The sequence below is a fragment of the Anabas testudineus genome, chromosome 7, assembly GCF_900324465.2.
Source record: "Anabas testudineus chromosome 7, fAnaTes1.2, whole genome shotgun sequence".
Taxonomy (NCBI): domain Eukaryota; kingdom Metazoa; phylum Chordata; class Actinopteri; order Anabantiformes; family Anabantidae; genus Anabas; species Anabas testudineus.
In genome coordinates this window covers 21,473,569-21,501,265 of record NC_046616.1, presented here as the reverse complement: position 1 = coordinate 21,501,265, position 27,697 = coordinate 21,473,569, and the positions used below count along the sequence as shown (strand labels likewise).

At 39.5% G+C, this 27,697-nt stretch overlaps 1 protein-coding gene across 1 annotated transcript; it reads left to right on the top strand.

The window, feature by feature from the left end:
• The first annotated feature begins 2,270 nt into the window (after positions 1 to 2,270).
• vwa5b1 (von Willebrand factor A domain containing 5B1) lies at positions 2,271 to 26,629 on the top strand. The gene is made up of 22 exons (XM_026368552.1): positions 2,271 to 2,393; positions 5,253 to 5,409; positions 5,618 to 5,779; positions 7,371 to 7,590; positions 7,752 to 7,906; positions 8,699 to 8,830; positions 9,697 to 9,821; positions 11,553 to 11,729; positions 12,821 to 12,931; positions 14,924 to 15,126; positions 16,337 to 16,451; positions 16,673 to 16,858; positions 17,085 to 17,286; positions 18,615 to 18,811; positions 19,387 to 19,633; positions 20,920 to 21,213; positions 21,306 to 21,443; positions 21,757 to 21,885; positions 22,416 to 22,487; positions 23,036 to 23,105; positions 25,221 to 25,344; positions 25,810 to 26,629. Exons 2-22 carry the CDS (start codon positions 5,271 to 5,273, stop codon positions 26,467 to 26,469), a joined length of 3,858 nt encoding a protein of 1,285 aa, XP_026224337.1. The 5' UTR covers positions 2,271 to 2,393; positions 5,253 to 5,270; the 3' UTR covers positions 26,470 to 26,629.
• The last annotated feature ends 1,068 nt before the right edge of the window (positions 26,630 to 27,697 follow it).

The following is a 27,697-nucleotide window of genomic DNA, read 5'->3' as shown; positions in this document are numbered from 1 at the left end:
CCTGCTCCATATTTCACGGTCTAAGCTTATGTTAACCACGCTTCAGGGGGTGTATGCTCAGGTGATGTTTTTAAGATGAATTAGAGCACACCACTCACACCTAAGTGACTTTTTATTTACTTTGCACAAGATCAAATTTCTTATTTTTTCTTTTCATTGATATCATTTTTTATGATAAGTTTTTTTTTTAATAATAAGCTTCTTCTCTATGCAACAGTGGAGCTTTCGCTGTTGTAGATTCCAAAAATGAGCGGCGTTACTTTTACCGAGTTTAAGCAGGACCCGGAAGGCACCGCAGTGTTGTTTGCGGGTGAACCTGCTGACACACCCATCACTGATCTGTCAGTGAGGAGCTGTTTGACCATTGAATGGCAACAATCTCATTCAGTGTCTATGTTAACCCATTACAACAACTATAATCATTTCACACGCGATGCTTTATAACAGATTAATGTTCTGTTTTTAACTTCCTACTCTTGGACTGAATCTTTCTTTTCTTTCATTCTGATGTGTTTTTGGCTGAAGTCTTAGTGATTTATATTTTCTTCTTTTAAAAGTTAAGATACAGTTAACGATTAGTTTCATTATTGATAGATTATTTCTGCTCAAATTGGTATAAATATGTGTGACGAAGCAACTTGCACTTAGGGCAAATTAGACCTTTTTTATATGTTAGATATCATATGTTAAGTATTTTCATGACTATTAATTTGTGGGCAATCTTTTTTTTTCTGACTAATTGTTTGGTCTGTGAATGTCACAAGAAAAGGGCTATCATAATTTTCCATGACTCCAACTGGTTGACACCTTCACTTATATTAACCAGTCAGTCCAAACCACTGTCAAGTCAAATGTAATTTTTATAGCGAAACTTCACAAACTACAATGTTTTCGCAATGTGATTTACAGTCCGTACTATACACAACTCTCATTGTCCTAGACCCTTGAACATGGAAAAAGTCCCGAAAACACTCAACAAAATGGAAGAAACCTCAGAATGAGCAACAGAAGAGCGATCCCTCTTCAGCTCTGACAGACAAACAACATATTACTGTACATTAGATGTACAGCAGGGAACAACATGTTTGTGTACCTTGAGTACGATGGGGACTTGGGCTGATTGTTCAAATTAGGACTTACTGATGAGTCATTTGTCATAAGTCATACTTCAATCAAGAAAAATAGCAAAAAGAAAAAGAAAAACACAGTTTTAGCTTGTCAGCTACAAGCATTTGCTGCCTTTCTTTGCCTTGTGTGATTGTAAGCTGAAGATCTTTGGACTTTTGGAGTCAGACAAAAAAACAAATTGATGATACCTTTAGGTTTAGGAGTTTTCAATAGGCCACTTATGTCACTGCAACTAAACCTCTAAATGGAAGTGGAATTTGCCCTTAATCCCTCTACTGTTTGGCTGTCGTGTGAAAAAGAGAAAGCGGGTGATTGCGTGTTGGTGTGCGGCTGTGTTTGAGAGGCTGAGAAAAAGATAAGAGAGAGGAGGTGGGGGTGTACAGACTGAGTTTTATTGGCTGCAGGTTAATTCAATTTGGAAGCGGATGCTGAGTTTCAGCCAACCCACCCACACACACGCGCGCACACACACACATGCACACATCGACGTACGCACAAACAGGCAAGACAACATCTACATTTTCCCAACAACATCCAAAATGGCTTTATGAATGAGTGTCCAAAGGAAACAGATGGATCAAGCCGAGCGATAACAAAAATATGAAGACGGCCAAATATGCGTGATTTTAAAAAAAAAGTTATGGGTTGTCCAAGAGATGAGGAGAAAGAGATTATAGGTGATGTGTGGGAGACATGTAGTGTAGCTCTCCTTCACCCACACAGCTGTTCTTCTGAGCCTTTGTTTCCACACTGCTGGCATTACAATACATGTCATTTACACAGATCCCCCTGCTAATAAAAACGGATACCTGTTGTCATCGATGTCAGTGAGGGCTGGAGCAAGGGGGTGGTGCTGGTGCTTTGAATGCATAAGGGGTGGGAGAAGGGGGGGGTTATGGGAAGGACTGTCTCAGCCCCCATCTCTCTGTCTCTCTCTCTCTCTCTCAGGAGGAGGAGGAGGAGAATAAATGAAACTGTTCTCGTAACCACATGTTGCAGTGCTTGATTGAACTGTTGCTGCAGCTCCTACCTACAGTACCTTCCCTCTTGTTGCCTTGTACGTCTACCAACCAATGTGGCTGATGCATCTGTAGTTCCTGCCACCTGTGGCAGCACTCCTGTTCCCTCTACGCCACAAAAAAGAAAAATAAAGGCGGGGAGCTGAGAAAGGACAAGAGGAGGAGGATATCTTTCATGATAAGTGGACTTCTGAAACACAGAGAGAGAGAGATCCTCGCTGCAACCCCAGTTGACACAAATGAAAGGTAAGATAATGAGGCTGGTCCTGTGATTATATCAGATGCATTTTAATGCCGCGGTGCGTCTGCCTGGTGATGCCTACATCATCCATGTCAATTGCGTTAAAATCATCCAGTTAGATGATGATTAAAACTGCCAGTCATGCAACATGTTTTACAGCGTAAACAGATAAACACTGTGTCTCAACAGGTGGTTACCAGCAGAACGTGCTCCCTGTTTTGCCACTAATGAGTGCAGAGAAGTGTGGCAATGCTAATAGGAAATGTTGAGAGTTGATATTTTGCTTGGGTTTTTGGCATCTCCCCAAAGGGGAGGCAGGGTGATTCGTGTGATGCGAGCCAACCAGGAGAGAAGCACCCCGGGACTGCCACTTTTAACACTAATTACCAAAAGCTTGAAAGAGCGAAAAGACATGAAATCTCAGGGAAAAAGACATACGCCGGCCATGCAGCTCACGGAAATGTTTTTTTCAGGGAACAGTGGGAAGTTATTTAGAATTTGACCTATTTCACATGAGACATCTTTCATTTCACATGAATTATTTAATGATGTTCAGTGTCTTTATTGCATCACTTATGCTGTCAAGTGAAAAGACTGAAATGTTTAACAGTCCACACATGCATGAATTAAGTGTAGTCTTGCCTTTAGGTCTTTCGTTATTCACCTGTGAGAGGAGACTGTTTCGGCAAAGGGACAAAGAGACGTTTTCCTGTTTGCTTTCTATCTGCGGTTGACTGAACACATGATGGCAATGTTGAGGCAGACAACAAAATAGTCTCTAGCTGCATCTGAGTGACCTTTTCTTCGCCATTAATAACCACGTGGTGCCTAAAACCCCAGTTTGGCAATTACAAAGACTGATTGAATTCGTTATTGATTCTGAAAGACTTCTTATACAAAATATGACTGTGAGTGTGTAAGTTGTGTCTGTGGAGAATCTTTGGAGGGGATTAACATTTTGTAGCGTGTGTGAAGGACACAGATTGCTTATTGTTTTAAGAGTGGCACACTTTAGAGACGTTGCTGGTCAGTCTGCAGGCGAGCAGGCAGAGCTGTCTCTATGGAAATTGCTTTCGTCATAACGCTTCCTATCAAGGCTGCGCTGGGGCTCTGGTCGTGCAGCAGACAGAGACCCATGACAGCACATAACCAAGATTGCTGGTGGAGGAGGCAATAGAGCACAGTTCGAAGGAAACAGATCATTTTATTCTATCATTTCCATAATAAACAAAAGGCTGTTTTCCTTTCTGTGCATTTTAATATTTTTGTTGAATTTGAATAAATATTCTCCTCACATGGCACTGGATACTGGTTTTTCTCACCTTATATTGTCGGTGTGTTGTGATGACAGTATCACACTACATTAGTTTTATTGCTTTGACCTTTCTTTACGTCTCCCTCCCTATAAGACACCAATTGGTCTGTAATGAGACTCTGCTATGTTTTAGTTTTGATAAATATTTAACCAGTTAATTCAAAGTAATTCTGAATTATAAATGCAGTAAAACATAGACATCGAGGCTAAATTATCCTACCATTCAAAAGTTTTGCTCACTTAGAACTGTATGTGTTTTTATTTTATGTTAACAGTTAGTGTTGTAAATGACTATTACAATGTGTGTTTTTTAAATAGAATATAATTCTTGGTCTTGTGTTGCTAATGCAAGTTTAACAATTTAAAGGTTAGCGGATCATTAGAAAATGCTGTTCTTATGTTAGCACAGATGAAAACATGTTTTCATGGAAAACATGGACATTTCTAAGTGATCCCAAACGTTTAAATGGTAGTGCATGTTCTGTACTGTATGTAGCTTAACAAGCTAACTAAGGCTACCTAGCTGGCTAACTAGTTAGCTGGCTTACTAGTTTGGTGGGGTTATAAGTTTAATCAACATCAAAGTGTTAGTGTTAACAGCATAAGCTAATAGTAGCTAATTTATTCATTTTACTGTGTTTTAATTTTATGAATGATTCGCAAAGAAATACACACAAGAGAAAGAGAACATTTTGGTTGTTCAAACCAAAAGGAGCTAACGCTGCTAACACAAGCTCTTGCATTGGAGCTGTCAAGCTACTGTAAGTGTCATCAAGGTAAAGAAATACAATGATGTCTCCTTTTAATTTTCAGCTTATAAACAAGATTTGATGGTGAAATTATAAATTGAATAAATGAACTTCTGAGAATTCTTATTATAGAATTACTTATTATAGTATTTTAAGTTTTAAGGTTTAAGTTTCTTTTTTTGTATTTTGAAGAAATGATTGACAATGGGAAATGTCTGTCTTGCATAAAATGTGATATATTTTTTTTTCATAACACAAAAGCAAACCCTGATAAATGTTGAATTCAGTTCCTTTACTCACCGACACTCAGACTCTAACAAAGTTAGTGGTAGCAGCCTTGGATGATGTATTTGTAAGGACTTCGGTGGTTGAAGGCGGCTGGTGAACTTATGTTTGCTGTATGATTTCATTCATTCATTAATTCATTCAATTCATTCATTTCAAAACATGAATATTGAGGGAGGCTGGTAAATTTGTGACTTTAGGTGAAAGTGTGTCACCCTGTGTCACACGGACATGAGAAATGAACTTTGCTCTCCACCTTAGAGCAGTTGTTGAACTCGGTATCTTAGAAGAGCTGGCAGGCAAATGTTTCATAAAAAGGGACATTTAAATAGAAGCAATGCAATATGAAATAAAAGAAAAAAATGGCTTCTGAACATGAGTGATTCCATCCTTTAGGAAAAGATAGAGAGATGACATTTGAACTGTGCATGTTGCAGTTATGTGGTGCTCATATATGACGTTTTACTGTCTAATTAATTTTATTTTTCTTTCTTTCACATATGACAACAAACCAGAATCCTAAAAATAGCACCATGCCTGGACTCATTAACAAGGAGAACCGGAGCGCCCTGCCCCTCAGCGTCTCTGATATCACTTCCTGTGTCAGGGGTTATACTCTGGCTCTGACAGCCTCTATGACCTATGAAAATATTGAAGATCATGCAATTGAGGGTGAGTGTATGCACCACAGGGGACTACTTTGTTTACTTCAATTATGTGAACACTAGTCACTTTGAACCAATTTAAACCCAAACTATGCTCTGAAAGACCCTGTTGTAAAATTCATTATTATCGACTGAATATGTGCAATTGCTTGTTTACTGGCTGTGGTTCACATTCTTGTTTTTGTTTTTTTTTTTCCTGTTGTGCTGCCTATTAGGGATCTTCATTTATCCACTGGAAGAAAATTCCATTGTTGTGGGGTTTGAAGCTATGATATCCAGTCAGATTATTACACTGCAAATCAAAGACAAGGCAAAAATTGAGGATTGTTATCTGGATTGCTGCAACACATCTAATGGAGCCCTCCAGAGTGGCAGCGGTAAGATTAAAGCTGCTCCAATCAATATTTTTTTTTATCAGTAATGGATCTAATAACTATGTGTGTTGTTAAAGAGGTCACTTGCAGTGATAAACTCAGAGAGTCTTCAGCTAGGATGTATTTTTGCATTTTTCAGCTCATTGTTTTGGTATTATGGTCAGCAACTTGGTCAGCTGTTTTGGTCACTCTCACTGCTTCTGAGCTAGTGAGCATAGTGGAGCAGCTACAACAAATCCACAGGTTTCCTTCAAAAAAGAACTAAAACAGAAATAATATTTTACTAAGAGAAATATAATATTGGACTTTCTTCTCATGGATATAACCATGACTAAATGACTAAATTAATAACAACAGGGAGGAGTAAACCTCAAAAAACCTATGTAGTGTATTCTGTATTTGAGAAATGAATTACAATGTTATCAGGGTCATCTCAGATCAGGCTTTTGACTAAAGAACAGAAAGAAACTGTGTTTCACATTGAAGGTAAATGATATTTACATGGAGGAAAAGTTTGTCTTAGCAAAGACACAAAATTGTTGCATTATAGGAAATGCTCGTCTCATCCAAAGGACTAAATGTCAGGATTTTTGTACTTTGATTTAGGCCATTCTCTTTTATGCCTCCTTGCCATGGGCAGTGGCATTTAAGTTGTCCATCAGTCCATCCATTTCATTCTAGCAAATGCGATATCTCCGATTACATTCTGGTGGTCAAATGACAAAAGCTAAGAGCTTGAAATAATTTAATTGCATCTCGCACAGATGTGCTCTTGAACTCATGCATGAACTGATCAGAAAACGATTCTAGTGAAGAATGCATGCACTGTATTCTACAACCCGACTGGCTGGCAGAGTAGTTGTGTAACAGTTGTGGAACTAAGACCAAAATCATGACATAAACTTCCACTCACAGTTCTGCCTTTGAGAACCATGACAATGTTCAGTCAATCACATAAAACACTTAATTTTATAAAAAAGCAATGCAAAATTGCTAAAGCACCTTTTTAAGCATTTTATTACATGCGAATACATATAAAACATATAACATATAACAACATAACACTATTGTCAGACATAATCTTCACGTATTATGGGTTATTAGTTTTCCTTTTAATTTGTATTGTTATGTGCTTGTAGAACCAATGGAATGTGATATATTTAGTATTTTATTTCACTTATACAAGTAAATATAAATACCTTCTGCAGAATTAACTCTGAGAGCAATCTTATTTTTTAAAGGGCAGCACTGATAATGCTAGCCTGCGGTCTTTTCGTGAAATAAAAATGCCTTCTCAAACTTGATCTTTAGATAGGAATAGGGATATTCTAAAATACTCCTGCGCAGGGCACCATGTGGTTCACAGCCTTGTAAGAGGTTCAAAAGTCAGAGCCATAACTGAGAGTGATAGTATAGTGTATTGTACAGGACATGTGTATATGTAGAAAATAAATAAAATCCTAGCATGCATCAAAAAGGCCATCCCAGTGATGTCAGGCTTTACAGCTTTACATGAGCATGGACACCTGACAAAGTCAAGTTCAAGTACATTTTTATAAATGTGCTTGTTTAGTAATCTAGTCTGGTGTTACAGGTCATATAGTGATGGATGAGGATTTGGAGAGGACAGTGTTGGTGGTTAACCTCGGGATTATCCCTCCTATGGAGACGGTCCATATTCTGGTCAGTACCTCCTCTGAGCTATCTACCCTGCCCAGTGGGGGCATCAGGGTGTCAACCCCAGCGGTTTGCACGCCAAGGGTACAGAGGACAATCAACGAGGAGCAGGGACTGTCCCCAAACTTCTCTAGAGTGTGAGAAAAAACTTAAGACTACTAAAAATAATAGTCTTCTTTATATGACACCTTATTCCATGCTGTGTGTATTAAATAAGATGCAAACCCACTTTACAAAAGATTTATGTGTTCATTCTTGATGGGTCCATACAATTGTGCTTACACTTTACCATTTTTAGGCGGGACAGACAAACCTGTGCCTCAAGTCCTCACAATCAAACTCCTAACTCCCCTCAGCTGTGGTTGGTTTCACTGCTGGAGGAGGAGGCGATCAACTCCATGGACTACGAGTTCAACTTCCAGCTGGAGATACGAGCTCCCTATCTTCTTGCAGGTCAGAGATGCACGTATCAGCCATGGATCAGCCATGGAATACTGATTTTGCCTGGTAGTGTATGGTATAATAGACCCAATCACTTGAGCTATCCTCTAATCAAGCATTGCGTTTCACTGCTCCTTAACACCTCCCACGTGTGCAAAAAGACGTGTTTAAAGCAGATGCTCAATTGAATTAACACTTTCGTTGGGCTAGATGAGTAGATACTACTCTCATGTCTGTCAGTTCAATATGAAGATACAGCCAGGATATGGCGAGCTTATTTTAGCTTGGTTTACTTAGTATTAAGAATGATCTGTTACTATTTTAGGGTGCCTGCCAGTAGCTTAGGTAAAAATGTCTACTTTTGGAAGGAGACTGGCTGTTTGTTCCACCTTTTTTCTAGCCCTTATGCTAAGATAATCTAGCTGTGTGCTAGCAGTAGCTTCATATTGTGGTAAAAGTGGTACTTCTCTAGAGTGTGAAAAAAAAACTACTACTATTTAACATTGAAAATGTCCATTACAAATGTAAATTATTATACCATGGTGATTTAAGCATAAAAGTTATTTTTAAATATTAATACATAATTATTTTGTTTATTATAACATATATTATTTATAAGTTTGTTCAAAATGCAACATCACTTGAAGGCATTAATACAAAAGTTCTCTGGCTCCATAAATTGCCTGAATTCTTACAGTGTAAATTCAAGTAATATCTGTGGGACCAGATGGTTCATCATTAGTTATTATCACTGGAGGTGAAGCCACTGGTTATGTGATCTGCTGTGGTTGTTGCACTGTGTAGGTGTAGAGAGCCCTTCTCATGCCATCCGAGCTGATGCAGACCCTCTGGCCCGCTCTGCCACCAGCATCGTCATCACTCTGGCGGACAAGTACACTTATGACTGTCCTGTCAACATCCTCATTTACCCCAGTGGTAGGTGTACACCTCAAAACACATTCACACCACGGTCCTGCAATTACTCATTCCTTCCCTGTCAAGTGCAATGTTTTGAACTTGTTCGTTTCCACTCTGTCAAGCTTCTTTTTTCACCATTTTTGTGCCAAGGTTTGTGTGTATCAGTGATTCATTAGAATAAAAATGTCATCTTGTTATTAATGTATCATAAGCCAGCAAGGAATTAAACATCACTGCGTGGGAGCATTGTCAGGTCCGTTTTTTTCCTCCCTGTGTCTTCACCTCTCCCTCACTGTTGTCTTGACCTACACTATGTGTGGGCCAGTTGTCTCCCAGAGGCAGCAATAAGCCCCGGCCTCGCTGATCCAATAGGACTCTTATGAAGGCTTTGTTCACAAACAGACCTGCGGCCAGTGCCAGGCAATTTAATTCAGCTCAGACCGGCGCTGCCGCTTCAATCACAACATGGATGCTCAACTCAAGTAGAGAGATGGAGAAAAAGGAAACTGAGCTGCATTACAGGCATGCATGTGTCAGAACTAAGTAGCAGTCTATTTTTATTATCAATCCTGTGTAAAACAAATTCACCAAGTAAAATTGAAATGGACATTTTAATAAGAAATAAAATGCAATTTCTTACTTTTGCTTCTGTTCTGTTTTTCAGAAAACTAAAGACCTGCAGATAGCCTATACTAAACAGACATATCAGTACAAATCCCCAGGATTCCCTCAAGCTTCCGAGCTCATTTTGTTTTCCTGAGACCCAGCTGTGATACAGCATCTGCTGTCACTTTTAGCCATTATTTATCCACTTCAATCTGCTTTGCAATTTGTCTGTAATATACGTGGCAATGTCTTGGTCCTGAACAACTGTGTCGCTTTAGAGCCTCATCTGCCACACGTGCTCATCGAGAACGGAGACATGACACAGGAGGAGTATGATGAGTATCTGCACGGCCGGAGTGATTTCATCAAAGCCACAAAGAAGGATTCCAGCAATGAGAAAAAAGTGAGTGTATCATCGACATCAACAACATGTACCTGAACTGATGACAGAAAAAAGCCTCCCCTAAGCCAATAGGATGTTGAGGAGAGCAGCAAAGACTATACAATAGCACAGTATCATGGACAATGCCCTACAATGCTCTTTTTGTGAGGGTGGAATGGTGTTGTCACATCATTTAGGGGTTACATCCGATGCAACAATGGATTTCAGATTTACTCTAGATTTTATCGGCTCACAGACTCAACAAAAACAGAACATGTTTTCACATCAGTGCACTTTTTAGTAGTTTTACTGGATAGGATTATATCAGATAGCATTTGCACATGTTTAATCACTCTCAGTAAATGCCTCATTTTCATAAAATCTGTGTGCAATTTTTACTTCTTAATTTAGAAAAAGTGAAGAGAAAAGTTTTTCCTGTTAGCCACACAATGGCAGAGGCCAGGACCAGTATGTTAGCACTGTTCTGCCTCACTGGTTTAATTTAATTAAGCGAGTAAAATAGTTTTGGTGTGGCTGTGATATTCTGAATTACTTTTTGTTACATTTGGGTAATTTCCACTCACAGGAAGGCTGTACCTCTTCTCCCATTAGAATGACAACATTTAACCTTTTTAATATCTATTGTAGCTAGGACTTTGTTTTGCTAAGTGTCTGTCAGCTACATTCTGTAGAACATACAGTAAATATATATGAACTACTCCGTTAAGCTTAATTTAGTTAAGCTAGCTACCTCTAGTGGATATGTAGCAAAAAAAGTAGCACAAAAGTGTTTTCTCTTCTTCATGTTTGAACCTAACGTGCAATTACAAACTAAATTGCAAAGCTGTGTTTTAGGACAAGTTTTTAATTGCTGATAATAGCTTTAAAAAATCTGTTACAGCTTTAGCTAAGGCTAGCTGTTGATACAGCTAGGCATTTTAGCTTTCACCTGAGGGCTAACATTAGCATCAAGTCAGAATTTCAATGCTATTTCCATGGAATTCATAGAGAATATTTTGTAATGGTAATTAAAATGATTATATTTATATATTTATATAACATTTAAAAAATCTGGCTTTAATTGAATTTTGAACAAATATTCACTAATGACAATGGACGCATCTAAAGATATGTGTATTATGTCTGTGTGTTTAGATCTGATGGAGCTATAACACAATTTGCTGCCTTTTGTTGCTAAAGCATTAAACCTAGTTTATTTTATTGTTTCGTGGAGCAGCACATCACTGCCACTATAGCTCCCCTGAAGCAAACATCTGGAATATAACTAGCTCAAAATATAAGAGCCCAGTAGGAAAAGTAGGAAAAGTGTCCAGTCCAGCAACACTGACATAAACACTTTTTAGCTTTATTCTTTTCAGTCTGTCTGGTTAAATAGCTGTGTTTATGTGCTCATGAGAATCAGGTGTGTTTCCATTCAGGTCTCAGCTGTGATGGGGTTGTTAAGTGACCAGCAGACCTAAACAGGAGGAGAGAGAGCACTTAGCCATAAAAATGGGTTTCTATGGAAACACTCCAAAGGCTCGCCACATTCTGCCTGAAATTTCTTGCTCATCTACAATAATTGATGTGCTCTCTCTCTTTCGACCTGATCGCTTGTCTCTTTTTATATCTTTTTCTCTGCCTTCTTAGAGTGTTAAATTAAAACCTGTGCACATCTGCAAACCACCGGATCGCCTCACCGTGCCGCGTCCCCACTAATTCATGCTTTTGCTCTTTGACTCCTGTCTTCAGGTAGATATCATTCACAGGCGACTCCACAAGGACATCCTCCACAACCCTGTTGTCATGTTGAATTTTTGTCCAGACCTAAAACCCATCAGCTCAGACCTGAGGAAGGTTCACGGCGAGTTCATCTTCCTCATTGACCGCAGCGGCAGCATGAGTGGGGTTAACATTAACCGCGTGAAGGTATTTTAATCTGAGTGGGGTGTTATATTTCTTGCATAGATGTAGCTCCAGTACACACATGAAGGCCCACACTGATTTCCATATAAATAATAATAGATTTCACACTACGACCAGTTTAAATGATGTTTCCAGATTATACTTAATGTGTTGAAACATGTTGTAGTGGATGAGAAATACATCAAAATATACCCATTTTCACATGATATGCCATAGAGGCTGTGGGTGAATGCTTTCTAGGTTCCCAGCCATACTATTTCTTCAGTCAGTGGACATTATAGACATGGTTAGCCACCTGTGTGAAGGGCATATACAAGGATATTGATCAGACAAATCGTTCACTATTCACCAAACGTCTCCCAGTTGCTAGGTTTTAGACAGCAAGTCTTTCAGGTCTTGCGAGACTTCATGCGAGGTTTCTTTAACACCTTATTGAGACAGCTCAGCTTTGTTCAAAGTGGATATTTTTTTGTAATATGGTATTTCAATGTTTGTGCACTGACTTTGCCGTGTTATGTGATTATCTTTTGTGATTCATGCTTTTATTGGATGTGTTTCATACTAGAGAGCCTCTCCCTAAAGGCAGGGAGAAGCTGATGGCGATGTAATGGCTATTTACCACCTATCTTTCAATAAATTCTGCAGAATAGCTCCAAAAGTGTCTTTAAAATCTGCAGCATTATATGTTGACTTTTCTCTTTGTTAAGGCATTTTAATACAGATTGTATGGTTGGTCTTTGTGATCTCTGTGCTCTTCACTTGAATAAAAGTTGAAACAAGTGGTTATTCTAGAAACAGCCCCTCAACTGTAAAAGAGGCAGTGATGGATGAAATGATACTGTGTCGTGCCCCTGTCCACTCTCTCCTCTTCTTGAGAAAATCTGCTGTGAAAATGATGACAGCAGTGAAGAGAACCACACTTCCAATCAACCTGACATCGGCACATGTAGCTGTGCTGCATACAAAATGATCAAACAGTTCAACAGGACATTAGGCACCTAACGAGCAGAAGGGTTCTCTGTTTTCTTTCTCTTGATGATTTCACAGCTTTTGATCTGGACATGAACTTCATCTGCTCTCATTTTCTGTAACAGGATGCCATGGTGGTGATCCTCAAGAGCCTTGTGCCTGGATGCCTCTTCAACATCATAGGCTTCGGTTCAACATTCAAATCGCTGTTCACAACCAGCCAGATCTATGAGGAGGTAATGCTCTGTCTCATTAAGGACACTCACACATTCAAGAGGTTGTATTATTATTACATTATTAAATGATAAATACTGATGCATCAATCCACAAGTAGCATTTTACTGTTGGCTCTATTAGACGAGTTGCAGTTATGGTGTCTAGTACTTTAGGGCAATGGTTTATGCCCTGACTCATATGGAGTTGTCAGATATTGTAATTGCGGTGGATCAGAAAGTACAGTACTTCTCTGAAATGTGTAAAAAGTACCATAACATGATACTGCTTATGTAAAGTAACAGTTGCTCTAAAATATGCTGAAGTAGGCAATATTACACCACTACATACACGCTATGATTCTGGTTGCTCTGTTTTTAACCACCTCTTGAGATTCCCTCCACTTTTATAGAATAGTTTAATATTTGCACTTCAAACATCGGACTTTGAGATGAGAGACCACTCGATTCCCTACCAGCAGTCAACATTGCCTTTTTTTAAACATGACCGAGCCACGCCTTAACCTAATCTAAGAGTTTTTTACCATAACCATCATGACCAAGCTCTAACCTTAACCAGCCTTTATACCTGAAGCATGATCTAATCTACAGCGTTGGCTTCAGTTTTTAGTATTCTGTTAAACTACTCTACTAATCATCAGCACAAGTTTTAATGTTTATCAGTAAGTGAACAGAAAACTGAATATGTTTTGCCTTGTTATAACATCATCAGCATTTTCACCATAACTGCTCAGAAACTCCCAACCTTTGGGTTCAAGAAGATTACTGTGAGACAAAATAATTTATTTCCTGGTATTTATATATACTAGAATATTTCCTTGTTTGCAATAACAGTATCAAGCTTATGATTAACATTTGATACGCTTTTCGAGGTTCCACCTTAGCCTCCTACAGTTGCTGTTTGTGTTTTGCAAAGGTTCTCATTTAAATGTCCTCTTCAGTGTTTGCAATGGATGCACCTTCCACTTTTTCCTCATAGTGACGTCCTTTGGTGATTTGGCATCATGTTTTTGATCAGGATGAATCTCCTCTAAATTGGTTTAGATGCATTCCTCTGTAAATTTGCAGACAAAATTTTTTTGCACACCTCTGAATTCATTATGATGCCTCTAGCCCTGCTCTGTATGGTTGGTGATGTCACTGACTTTTTATCTGTTGCTTCTGTAATCAGCTGTCATGAAACAGTTTATGTTGCTCAGTACACGGGTGGTTTCTTTTTTTCTCCAGGCATTTCAATTTTTTTTTATTGGCTATGCCCAGTGATTGCTTTCTTTTTACCAATAGACAACTGTAAGGTCTTAATTTGGATTTGTCCTTTTTAACAATAAATGCAGTCGTCACAGGCTAAAACCAAGATGATTTAAATGTAGTTATTGAACTGTCTAACAGGACCTACCTTAGTAATAAGAAACACACGCCACGTTTCAATACTTTTTCTTACGTGATACAAAGGTGCTACATTCCATGTTTTATTCAATATATTTAGATGTAAGTACTAATAAATAAATACTGAAATGAGCTTTTATCTCACAATCTTCTTTTGATTTAAAACCCAAAGGCCTTCAGGTCTTCACTATCCCAATAATTTGGAGGGGACTGTATATATTAGCAAAATAGAGCATTTCAACAAAATTCAATTCAATTCAAGATTCAATTCAACAAAAGTCTTGAATGTGAATACGTGAAGAGAAGCGCAGCATGCATAACACTAGAGAAGCTGGAACAAGATAACGGTTGGTCTTTTTTGCTTGAAAAATCAATTAAAAATAATTGCTTATTACTTCTATGCCAAATGACTCATCAAATAATTAACACCTCTATTGGTATTTGCATCATATTATAATGACCATTGCTGAGTCGGTTTAATGAGAATTAGTTCAGGCAATTTAGTACAAAAAATATATAATGTTGTGAAAATGTGGAATGAATGTGAAACTACTTTAGGTGATATTTTAGTGTTGTAAAATGCTTTAAATTCTCACCATGATTATGCAGGAAGCCTTGGCGCTGGCCTGTGAGTATGTCAGGAAGCTCAGAGCCGACATGGGGGGGACCAACATACTGGCACCACTCAACTGGATCTTGAGGCAGCCAATGATCAGTGGACACCCCCGTCTGCTCTTTCTGCTCACTGATGGAGCCGTCAGCAACACAGGCAAAATTATCGAGCTTGTCCGCAGCCATGCACGCTACATCAGGCAAGTAGATACATGGATATAATACTAGAATAAGGGAAAATATCTATAGAGTGTTGTCAATGGTGATATGACCTCTACACATGTTTGACCCATCTGATTATTAATATGCTTCGTGTCTGCTCCTTCATCACACTGACATGATTTTCTCAGATATAGCTGTCTGGTTATTAAGTCAGAGTAAAGAATGAATCAAGTGTAAGTCTATTAGAAGCCACCGTAGCAGTAAAGGCACTGGCAGAAAAGCTCCTGTGTGATTTTTCAAATCAAATGATAATAAATCCATCTTTTGGTTATGCTTATTATGCAAATAGAAAAAGCAGAGCTTATGGATAAGATAAAAATCACATCTAGGGATTTTCAGGGGTGTAAATGCAACACCTGGCTATGAGCTATAATCCCTTCAAAATGAAATCTGGAAATATGCAGCTTATGTGTGTCAATGTCAAACATTTCACTTTAAGTCCCTACAAAGAATCCGTCAGAAAGATGTGTTCAGGCTCGCTGTTTTGATTTACAAAACACAACACTGCTTTAAAACTGCATCCAGAATAAGGATGTAAGAGTGCTCCCTGCGGGATCCAAACAGCTGTCTCATGAGAGTGACAATAGTTATAATAGAACAAAAGTTCTGCAGTATGCAGAGAGAAATCATTTAATTTGCCCCCTGAATTTAAGTCTCACACTGTGAGTCACTCTCCTGAGTCACTCTGGAAATAAGTGACTTTTGGCTTCCCCCTTTTAATGGATGACTGCCCCCAGATGATTGCATTAGATTCACTGAGCCTGGCCATTTCATTAACACTTCGTGGGTCATTATCACACTTGCAATCAATGAAATAATGTTTCACAAGAGTTTAACTATGTAGAAGACGACACTTCCATTTTCATCTGCTCTTTGGGATTTCATTAAAAATGCAAAGCCAAACATGGCTGACGGAATGAAATTAGCCAGCTCATTCCTGTGTAAAAAAAAAAATTAGAATTAAAATTAGAATAAAATGTCCCTGGCGAACTTGGATAAGCAGCAAGCATCATCACTTTCCACCATGAAAGATAATGTCCTGATTGTCCATACATGTAGATTGTTACTAGACTGTATGTCTGCACGGCATCTCATTAGATATCTGTGACATATGTGCACATCCTATTTTTGTGCTCACACTTGTCTCGATCTGTCCATGAAGCTGCAGTGTTTAATGTGTTTGTGCAGATGTTTTACATTTGGCATAGGACAAAATGCTTGCAGGAGGCTGGTGCAGGAACTGGCGACAGCTTCCAAAGGAACAGCAGAGTTCCTGGCGGACGGAGAGAGGCTGCAGCCCAAGGTACTCATTTTCAGCTTTGTGGATCACTCCTAATGGCAGCAGGCTATTCTGAGGGCCACTGGAGAGCCATTATGTAGTGGTTTCAGAGCACTGAGTGTTCACCACTGATACCAATTAGGAAATTATATCTCAGTGATGCCATTTGCATTATGTATTAGTTCAGGAGAAGCTGTGTTTTATTTCTGCAAGTCTATTTTAGTCTGTTTATTTTTCCTCCACAGATGATAAAGTCCCTGAAGAAAACCATGTCTCCAGTTCTCAGTGACATTTCAATCGAATGGCTCTTTCCTGAGACCAAAGAAGTGCTGCTGTCCCCTGTGGGTAACACCTTCCTGTTTCCAGGGGATAGTCTGATCGGCTACAGTGTGGTATGCGACACCACCCGCTACCATGTCAACCCCAAATCAGTAAGTACAAGACAATTGCTGAAATGTGATGAATGCAGCTTGAGTGTTTATGTTGTGAATATCTCAAAAAAGAAACCTGAAATTACACAATTGTGGTTTAAATCTCTGATCTGTTACCTCTAAAATGTTTTTGAAATGAAAAGAGAGATGAAGAAGCTTGTTAATCAAACGTTGTAGCAATTGTCTCAGATCAGTCTGTGTCACCTACTCATTATCTTGAAAACAGGATAAGAGGAGGAGATACAGCATGATGCGCTCTATTGAGTCAGCCAGCTCCGTGTTTTACCACTCTCAAGAGGAGGACTCAGTGAAGTCAGGTGTCGACAGTCAGGGGTCCTATAAGGAGGAAGCCACTGGCCCTACGTGTGACTCCTACCAGGACTGCATGACCGACAGCAGCCCCGTCACCACAGAGAAAGACATCATGGGTAAGAACCTACAGAACATAAAGTAAGATCTCTTAATGTGTGTGTTAAAGCTCCCTATTCAGTTCAGTTTGAATCAGTCCACTGTAGTTTACAGTAATTTAGTACTGGGTAGTACCAGTGTTGCTTCAAGCTCTTCTTAAAATCTATATCCTTTTGGCCCTATATGTGCAAAATGATTGAGCAAGTAAGATACATTTATATTTTTAGAAATAAATCCTATTGCATGAACTGTCAATAGCAGATGCTTCAACTGAGTTCAGATACCAACTTTAATGATTGCATTGAGCACAGTCACGTTCAAAGTCTGCTCATTAATTCATCTATAGTGTTTGTGTTGACATCTGCATCATATCTGTAGACAGCTGTTAGCTAGCATCAGCTGCCCAGCAGGGACAGATTGAATAAAGCACAATTTACAGCTCCATATCTCATAGAAAGAGATGATTGGAAAATCTCAGCTCAAGGGGCCACACTATTGGCCAGGCCAATGCATCAGCCAATATTTGCTTTTTGTATCATTGTATACTGTATGTTGCTTTGATAAGCATTTAAAAACATTTCTGCATGATGTTTAAGATGTAAGGCTTCTGTTCATAAAATAAAGGGGACAAGAGGATGTAACATATGAAAAAGGATGCCAAAGTTATCACAGAACAATCCAAGGTTTATTGTGACTTACCCTGGCCAAAAGTAACAAAACAGGCAAGACCCCAGGCCAACCACTCAATGGGGCGTTGCTCCCTGCTCCTCCCCACAGCTCTACCTAATAAACCAGATGACACAAACCAAACAGATGAATAACTAGACTACCAGTAATCTGTATGTGCATGTAGCCTTACCAACAATGACTTTGCTGCCTGTGTGTGTGTGTCTCCTCCTCCATCTTCATGCACAACCTGCACAGCTCTTTTTATCCCCTCACCCCTCCACCTGAGCACTGATTATACTCTGGCGTGCAACCGGCAAAAGCAGGAGAGTGGCCTGAGGGAAAAACACAGAGTGTACTTTGTATTTAGTCCTAAATAATGAATGCTAACAAGGTGAACATGCTAAACATTACTAACAACACATTAGCATGTTAGCATTATCAGTGTGAGCTCGGTTTCGTTAGCACTGAGTTCATTAGTGTGCCAGAATACAGCCTCACAAAGCCTATTGTGTCGCTGTAGAATCCTCTTGGCTAAAATAAAGATCCATCTAAATGATGCTTTTTGAAATGTAAGATGTATCACATTGTGCATGAAAGATGATCAGATCAGCTTCAGCAAAAGAAAGATTGTTCATAAATATTTGGTGCTAATTAGTTTCACTTTTGATCAAAACAATAGGGCTGGATAAGACATCACCAAGAAGGCGTGCATATAGCACCAACCAGATAACAGACTACAACCCGGCAAAGAAGGTCTACACTCCCAGTGACCCCAGCTCTGTGGCGCCAAAGAATCCACTGAGGAGAACCAAAGTCCAGGAGCTGGTAGGCCAGATGAGCCCTGAGCATGAGATGCAGTGGAAAAATGACTATCAGGTGTGGTTCTGTGTAGTGAAGGGATAATGTGATCTGCTCTGGTATAGTTTCAAACACAGTAGTAGTAGTAACAGGTTTAAACATAGTCTGGTATGGTTATAACAGCAGGACAACCTTACATAGTGTAGTATTTGTATTCAAGCTGTGTTGACTGGTGGACTGGTGAATAATGAAGAACCGGACTAATGTACTCTCCTCCATAATGAAGGGCAGCATTTATGAATTGTAATTAGATTTGAATATCACTCAGGGGAACATCTTAGTATAACTAAACAGCAATCACCAAGCTTTTAAGAGATTATATCTTCTCTTTGTAAATCCAGCTGAGGATTAATTTTCCTCGTGACATGATTATTCAATCTAAATATAATTATAATGAGTAAATAACAGTATTTATTTTTTATTTATACAGAAATTAATAAGAAATATAAATTAAGATATTTTAATAAATGTGAAGGAAAGATACCTCTTTTAAAACTCCAATACACTGGTTTCTTGGGCTAAATTACCAAAACCAAAAAACCTCTAAAACCACTAGGGTATTTCAAACTGAAAATACTTGTTTTTGTTTTCAGCCACAGCTGGCAAACCTGTGTGCCACATCTTCCAGAGGGCGTCCTGCCAGCTGTCACAGGCCGCTCCCTCAGCAGGAGCCGCTTCTGCAGCAAGAAACCGACTCAGAGCTTCATTTCCATCCCCGGCCTCAGGACAACCCTCTGCCCAGCAGCAGCAGTGTGCCGTCTACAGCTCGCAACCCCGCTGGGGAAGATGGATCCAGATCATCTACCGACAGCCCATCTGTTGGCAGTACTGGAGATATGGGTGAGACAGGAACAACATTGCTATTACATTGCTGTAATAAAGAAAAATGCCATTCATTCAGCATATTCTAATCTTAAAGCAATACAGTTTTAATTGTTGTTGGTTTTGTTTGCATACCAGAATGTATGTACATATAAAAAACAACAGTAAAACAATTTAGCTACTATATAATAATTTAACCTTTTCCCATATTAAGAAATACATGCTGTGCGTGATCCATCTTGTGACGCTAGGTGGATATTGTTTTTGCCCACATAGGACCTGACCTGTATTATGCTATAGTACTGCACATACAGTACAGTATCCATGCAATAGGCCGCTGCTGGTTGTGGCCACAGCACAAGTGGGTTCAGCCTCAGCTGTGGCTGCTCAGCAGCAAGTCTGATTCATCGTAGATAGGTGACTAGCAGAATTCATTAACAGAACTAGTGAACTAAGCTGTGTTATCAGGCTCCAATTGGAAGCAGACTGACTGTGAGAGGCTGTAGATTTGATTACGACTCAGACTATGCTTTTGTTGTGATAGTAGCTGTAGACATGGCTGTGCTTTGGTTGTCGTCATTCTGGCTCTGACACATTAGTTTTTGATGGTGAAAATCTAACTGCATGGAAATTATAGCCACAGATTCAGCCTCCACAGCCAGGCAGAGCAGCTGCTGCTGTGAATGGAGGGATTGCTGAGCTCAAAACACTTAGATACAGTATGCTGGCTGGACAGAGTCAGGCTACAGTAGCTGCTTCTGCCTGTTTTCAGAATGTATGCTATGCAAAGCTAAGTGGCTGTTGGATGTATCCTCATATCTAATACAGGTAAAAATAGTATAAAACTTCACATCTAACATTTTCTCTTAACAAGACTTTTCCAAACTGCACAACTATACCTTTGTGTGGTTGTAACATCAAATTAAAATTCCAAACTTCAGATTAAATCTGCTATGTAATAAAAAATAACAATGGATCTATCTACTCCGACATGACTGATCTCTTAAGAGTCTGATTTAAATGACATGCAGCCTAATTCTAAATGAGAGAGACTGCATTTCTGTCTTGCCAGGTAAGTGAGCACAGCAGTGGCTCTCAGAACAGGAAATGTATTTGGAGACAAAACAAATTCATTATCCGTGATATAACAGTTATTTGAGGTCCATTTAAACAGGCACAACACAGAGAGCTCTGGAAACATAGGTAATGAATTAACGTAACACAAATCCAGCTGCAGGAGCAGTAGCTGCCAAGAATCCTCAGGGGAAACCAACAAATCAAATCTTGTTCCTGTCATATTTCAGATGGTTATGGACACCAGTTATGTCAAGCAGAGACCCCACAGGACACTCAAAAGTCAGATGTGGGTACTGCCCACCAGCACAAAGGAAACTGCAAGGCTGTCGTGTCAGGACTGCTGTGTGGGAAACCCATGAGGTGGGAGGTGGTCTTTGATATCGAGCCCTTCCTGAACGGCCGGGAACGGGAGGAAAAGGTTCACGAGGAGCTGTGGAACGAGACCTTCCACCACCTCGCTGGACGCTCCATCATACAGGACTTTGAGCACATGGTGGATAAGGAGTGTGAGATTGAGCACGGTGAGATCTGTGTGGATTTGTGTTTTTATGAAAAGACTTCAGGATCCTATTATAGTTAATGATTTTTATTCTATTCTTATTATAACTTACAGGCTCTGGGAGGAAGTACCAACTATATGCTATTCACACCAGCAAAGCCTGCAATATACTGAGCAAATACACAGCGTTTGTTCCCATTGACCTGGACACTAATGAATATTTGCACACATGTATTGAATACATAAACCATGGTAAGTCACATAGAATTAATGCCAAGAAGTCCTTATTTATCTGATTTTCCTTTATTTGAACACAGCAGTCTCATCAGCATTATCTTTTCTAAAAATATCATCAGAACTTTTTCAAACCTCACCTGTTAATTAATCAATGGTTACATCTGAGACCTGAATTCAGCGTTAAAATGAGGGGCACAAACTGGGGAAGCTCTAGTTTGTGCCCCTCTGTCCATAATTTATTATTTAAGCCTGGATCCACCCTTTCAAATTGTGCAACGTGGGTACAAGTGTGGAAAGTTGCATTTTTCCGCTTTAATTTTGTTTTCAGGCGAGTGTCTGAAAAGGAGCTCACACGCCAGCTCTCGTTCAGGGAGCAGGAAGAACAGAGGTTATTCCATCGGCCTGGGTCGCTCCCAGTCTGGCGGCGTATCAGAAGAAGATGTCCTGCTGCCCAACAGTAGGCTGCTTTTTCTTTTTGCTCACATTTTCAGTTCCAGTGTTTTAAACAATAAGACAATTTAACTATATCTTTACTAACAAATGAAAAATACTACACTGAAATTAGTGAGGATGTGGTGTAAGAAATATAAAGTAATGTTTTGGGGAGTGATACGATGATGATGTATTTCCAATATACTTGTAGATGTTGTATTTATTTATATTCATCCAAATGTGTGAAAAGGCTGCAGTCTTGGAGACACAGCACTGTGATCTATGAGATACTGAGCACTCAGAAAGCTGTGTACTGCTTTATATTAAAAATACTCCAACTTCACAACATTTAAATTTGCTTTTTCAGCGGTGGCATAGCAACAGCAGCTGCTTGAGCATCTGCTTGGCATTGCCAGTTAAAAAAGAAAGGGCACAGTGGGTACGGATGCATATCAGCCTTGCCTGACAATGCTGTTTTTTTAATCAAATTGTCTAGCTAGGTTTTATAGGAAAAAAAGAACACCTGAGAGTTAATTTTCAGTCTTATTGTCGCAGGTGGGGAGGATGGTGTTTCTCCGTGCAGCACCCCCTCCTCCACTGGCTGGGAGAAATGTAGCTTCGCAGAGGGTAAGTGCAACACATCAATCCCGTTAGCAAATTTGCTGTATCTATCTATCTATCAGTTTTCCTCCACAAAGACCTCTGACATAAACTCTCTGGCTGCCTCTTGTCATTTTCTGGGCAACACTGTTGCACTGCTCCCTCCGAATGTGAAACATGAGATTATTGACATTTTAGTCCCTCTTCTTGTAAGTGATGACAGAAGTCGACACAGTTTTGCAGCTTGTATTGACAAACCCTGTCTGGGCCTTTTATAAAAATAAAAAAATAAAAAAAAGACAATGAGCTCGTGGTGAAGGCCCTAATGTGCGTACACAATCACACACACATACACACACACACACACACACACAGAAGAAGAATTTCACCTGCAGAGTTGAGACAGCAGAGTCTCTGTCACTGTCACTGCTGTGACTGTTACAGCGCCGTGGGTGTGTTTTCACTCTTTATTATGTGAGAGTCCTGTTGAGAACTAAATAGGAAAGTGGTAGAAAATGCCACAGTTTCTTTCTGCCCCTCTTCTTCTCTTGTCTAACTCTGCTTTTGTCTCTCAGTCTCCCAAAGGAGTCCGTCTGTGACCTCGGACCAGTCACTGAAATCAGTGGAAAGCCTTTTCTCTGCCAGGTGGGTGACTGGAGACAGACTGGCAGCATAATTGCGCTCTAGCTGTGAGCAAACACAGGGACTTCAGTATTATAATTCATTTTAACTGCTCCCTCAATCACTGAGCATTAATGTGTCCATCTTTATCCATTTGTGTCAGATGATTTAGGCTTTTGGAAAAAGATGTCTTCAACAGAGGTGTTAAGTAACTAGGTACATTTACTCAGGTACTATATGTAAGTACAATCTCAAGATTCAAGATTCAAGATCCAAAAAACTGGAATAATTCCAGAGGGAAAATGTTCTTTACAAACTTGCACAGTACTGAAGTACAGTATCTCCATGTTATGCTACTTTTACTTTTAATCCACTACAATTCAGAGAGAAATACTGTACTTTTACTCCAATATGATTACTATTATAAAAATACAATGACCTAATACAGTAAGGTATGACGTATAGCATTGTTATGGATAAAGCAGCTGTACAGAAAGTGTTAAAATCTTGGTTCAACACTACGTCATCGGGTAACTTTAGCCTCTTTTTTTAATGAATTACTAGATTTTTTTATTATTCCCCTTGCAGAAATTCTTGTGCAAACATAGCTACATGTAAGGCAACATGGTTCAGTCTTCAGAGGCACTTCAACATGTGACAAGAAGGAACCAGGAGCCTACCTGGGTAGACAACTGAAAGTCTCTTTGCAAGACTTTTAAGAATACATTTATATATTTAGTTAAAAACTGTTCATTTTGTATTTAAAGTAAATTTTTCAAGCATGTATTAGTACTTAGCAGACTTAGTAAAGATTTTGAAGCAGTACTTCTGCGTATAGTGGAGAACTTTTTTAAGGAAATACTTGCGCTTTACTTGAGTATTGAGTTTGGGTACTCCTACCACCTCTGGTTAGGAGGACATTGTAGGATATTATCACACTATTCATAACCATTCATTATCATGTAACAATGACTGATCCTTTTTTTAAAAACAAAAATACAAAGCCTTGTCAGCAGCTCTGTGAAGCTGTATTTAGTGTCTGGCTTCTGCTGGAAAAGAACTAGCTTGTATCATGTTCTGTGCCAGAAAGAGGTGAGAAGCCACAATTTGTTAAATATGGAGATAATAGGACACGGTTTTAGACACTCTGTCCTGGAGAACATTCATTGTGTCACGCTGGGTTACTCAGAGGAATGGCTGTGAAAAAAATGATAGAGAGTAACATTGTTTAATTTCTCACCTCCCCAGACCTGGCCAGTCATGGCTTGTATTCTGTGTGACTGTCACTGTGACTGTGACTGGAAAGTTACATACAGTGTTGACTACATGATGACTAACTCATTATAGTTTTCAGTAGCACTTTACGTGGTAAAAGTGGGGCAATGTGGTACACAACACGGCAATGGGGTCTCAGTAAGTAGAATTGGTATTATATAATGATAAAAGGTTAATTGTGGGGCTAATTACAAGGTACTAGGGGTAGTTAGATCCTAAGGTAATAGCTGGGTAATTCTTTGCTATAAGCCATAGATATATCCAGGTAATAGGAGAAAAGCTCTGTTTTATTACACAGAGACTACAACATCTTTTTTTGGTTTTACATTATCAACCTTTTGTTTTTGGCCTGCTGTTACCTAGATATATACCTTACTCATTTAAAGCTATTATCTTAGAGTGAGTAAGGTATATTATTATTATCTTTCATTATATTTCTTTATTATTTTTAATCACAAATAACACCCTGTTACATAGAGTTACATACAGAAATATTATTACCAAAATGTTACCTTGTTTTACCTTGTTATTAATGAGATTTTGCCCCCCAGTTACCTTGTAATTACCTAGATATTACCCCACTGTTACCTGGTTGAGTGAGCTGAATACAGAGATTTAATTTAGACCTGAATCAAAATGCTCTATGAGTGGTTAACCCACATTGCCTTTCTCTCTACAGCTGAACAAAAAATCCCCTTTGTAGTCAATATATTGGATTTTTATTTTTCGTGTACCCTGACATGTACCCAATCAAAAGAAACATCTTCCTATTTCGATGGAAGCAGCAGATAAAGTCTTGTAGTGGTGCGTGCTACACACGCTGTACTCTGTGATTTACATCTGTGTGCCCCTCTCCTCTGTAAGACTGGCCCTCAGCAGGACTCGTCTGTTGACTCGAGCTGCCAAAGGATTCATGTGTCGATCTCACAGCAAGTCCGGTGATTCAATTGGAGAGAGCGACAACGAAAACAAAGACTACATTCCTCTGGTGGGTAGCAGATCTATACATGTGAATGCTATGTCAACATGCTGATTTTTGATGGATGCTAATTTGAACTGTCTGGGTCTGGAGATGTGTAACAATCTATATGTGTACATACATATATATGTGCTGTCATAGGGCTGGAACAGATCTGCAACCGTGACACAAATATGAACAATATCACCAGTATTGTTATCTACTGTATAACTGACCATTGAAAGAGCTGCATAATCTTAAGAGCCACACAATTGCCAGTGAGTAGGAAGATACCTCAAGACCAGCAGACATAGAAAACTCCCCACATCTTCTGTTCCTGTTTGTCATGCCTAAAAACCATGAATTACAAAATCAGACTAAATTTCAGGGCTTTATATGCACTCCTGCTGCCTCCTCAACAAGTGCCACTACACTGCTGATTAAAGATTGTAAGGCTGTATTTCATCAAAGTGTGAATTATTTCTTTCTATTCAGGTGTTGTTGCAGTTAGCTAGTGGTGCATTTCCCCTGGACGCAGCTCTGTGTGATGCCATTAACGTGCCCATGGACAAGTTAAAATGGACGTCTCCTTTCACCAGCCACCGCACCAGCCTGGGCCACTTGTCTCATTCCAACAGCCGCCGCACTGACAGTACCGATGAAGGGTACAGATCACCATGTGAGCCCGAAACATATCAGCAACATGCAGAGCATGCTGCAGGCACCCACAGCCCTTCTTATCTGTCCAGGAGCACCTGGGTGAATGCTGGTTCTGTAGCATTAGGAAGTCCATCTACCACAGCCGAGCCCCCGCTCTCCCCACACTCCCAGGTGGACAGTGGATGGAGCTCTGGGTCAGGGGGCTTGGAAACAGCATCACCCAGCGGCGTGCTCAAGAGGATGCTAGATCCAGAGAGCATGGTGTGGGCCACAGCCGTGGCCCTTGCCTGGCTGGAGCACAGCTCTGCCAGTTATTTCATAGAGTGGGAACTGCTTGCTGCCAAGGCCAGCATGTGGCTGAGTGTGCAGGACATCCCAGAAGGCCGAGATTTAGCATCCATCAAGGCTGCTGCCAACCAGCTCTTCATTATCCTCCGACACTGGGATGAAAACCTGCAACTGAACATGCTCTGTTACAACCCTAACAGTGTCTGAGACCTGCTGGTCTACGACTAAAAACAGAGACCACTGAAAGTACTCAATTCCATATGATACTATGCTAACTAAGGCTGTATGTCAGCAGTATGTCCTCTGAGGTCTGATTTTGCTGTTGCAGTTGTGAACAGTGTGTATATTGTTCTGTTTGTGTGCTGATCCTCCAAACATATCACAGGCTCTTCAGAGGCATTATGTGCAAGCTATTACCTCGCTGGTGCCATATACTGTAGCCTGGTCCCTGTTAGCAAGGGATCTTATATAAGAGTTATGCCGCAGATTTGAGTTTCATGGAGAAGAATGTCAGTTTTAAATTAGTAGCATGCTGGACCACTGACCATCGATATCTGAGAAAAGCTTTTATTGTCATCATATTGATGTTACTGGGAGAATGCTGAAAAATAAGGAAATACTGTTCCGCTCTTCTACACATACGGTTTGTACATCTTTACAGCATTTTCTGAATTGATTGTGAACAAAGTATTACAAGAACACCTGGGTACTTGGCGAGCAGTACTGCCCAATCTTTTCTAATGCCTGTTACCATCACAGTGTTATTAATATTTGCCATTTTTTGCTGTTTGATTATAGCAGAAAAAGAAAAATATGCAAAAAGAAAACACAAAATGTATGTTAAGAATTGATTTAGAAAAAAATATATGTGGCTTATGTGGGAATCTGTAATGTGTAAGCCACTGGCATGTTATTTAAAGTTTATTATTTAATGATACAGTTTATATATTTTCACTTGTTTGAGTATATCTTTCTTAGAAGGTTGATCATGTATTAGTGACCTGGAGTCAGTTGCACCATCTGTTTGCAAGTTCAGACATAGTGTACTACGTAAAATGTTTACTATCTAAGTGAATGCTTGTCATTAAGTTAGGTAAAAGGAAATGCACCAAACTAAGTACTTCTTACATGGTAATTAGCTGCTGCTAAATAGATATGCTGAAACAAACAACAAAGCTTTGGGTGGCTGAAATATCCCCTGTTCAGATGGCAGAAGAGATTCAAGGGTTACAATGAAACTAGAGGCTTTAAATTAAACTTCACAAAAAAAACAAGACTGGCTCCTTACTGGCCCCTCCAAAACTTAAAACGTGTTCATTCTCAGGCATGTTCCAGAGTTACAATGTGCATCTTTTTTTTCTGTCACTTTCTGTCCATAAACTGATTTATGGACATTTATGTACAATAGACCTAAGTCCTCAGGAAGCACAAGTCA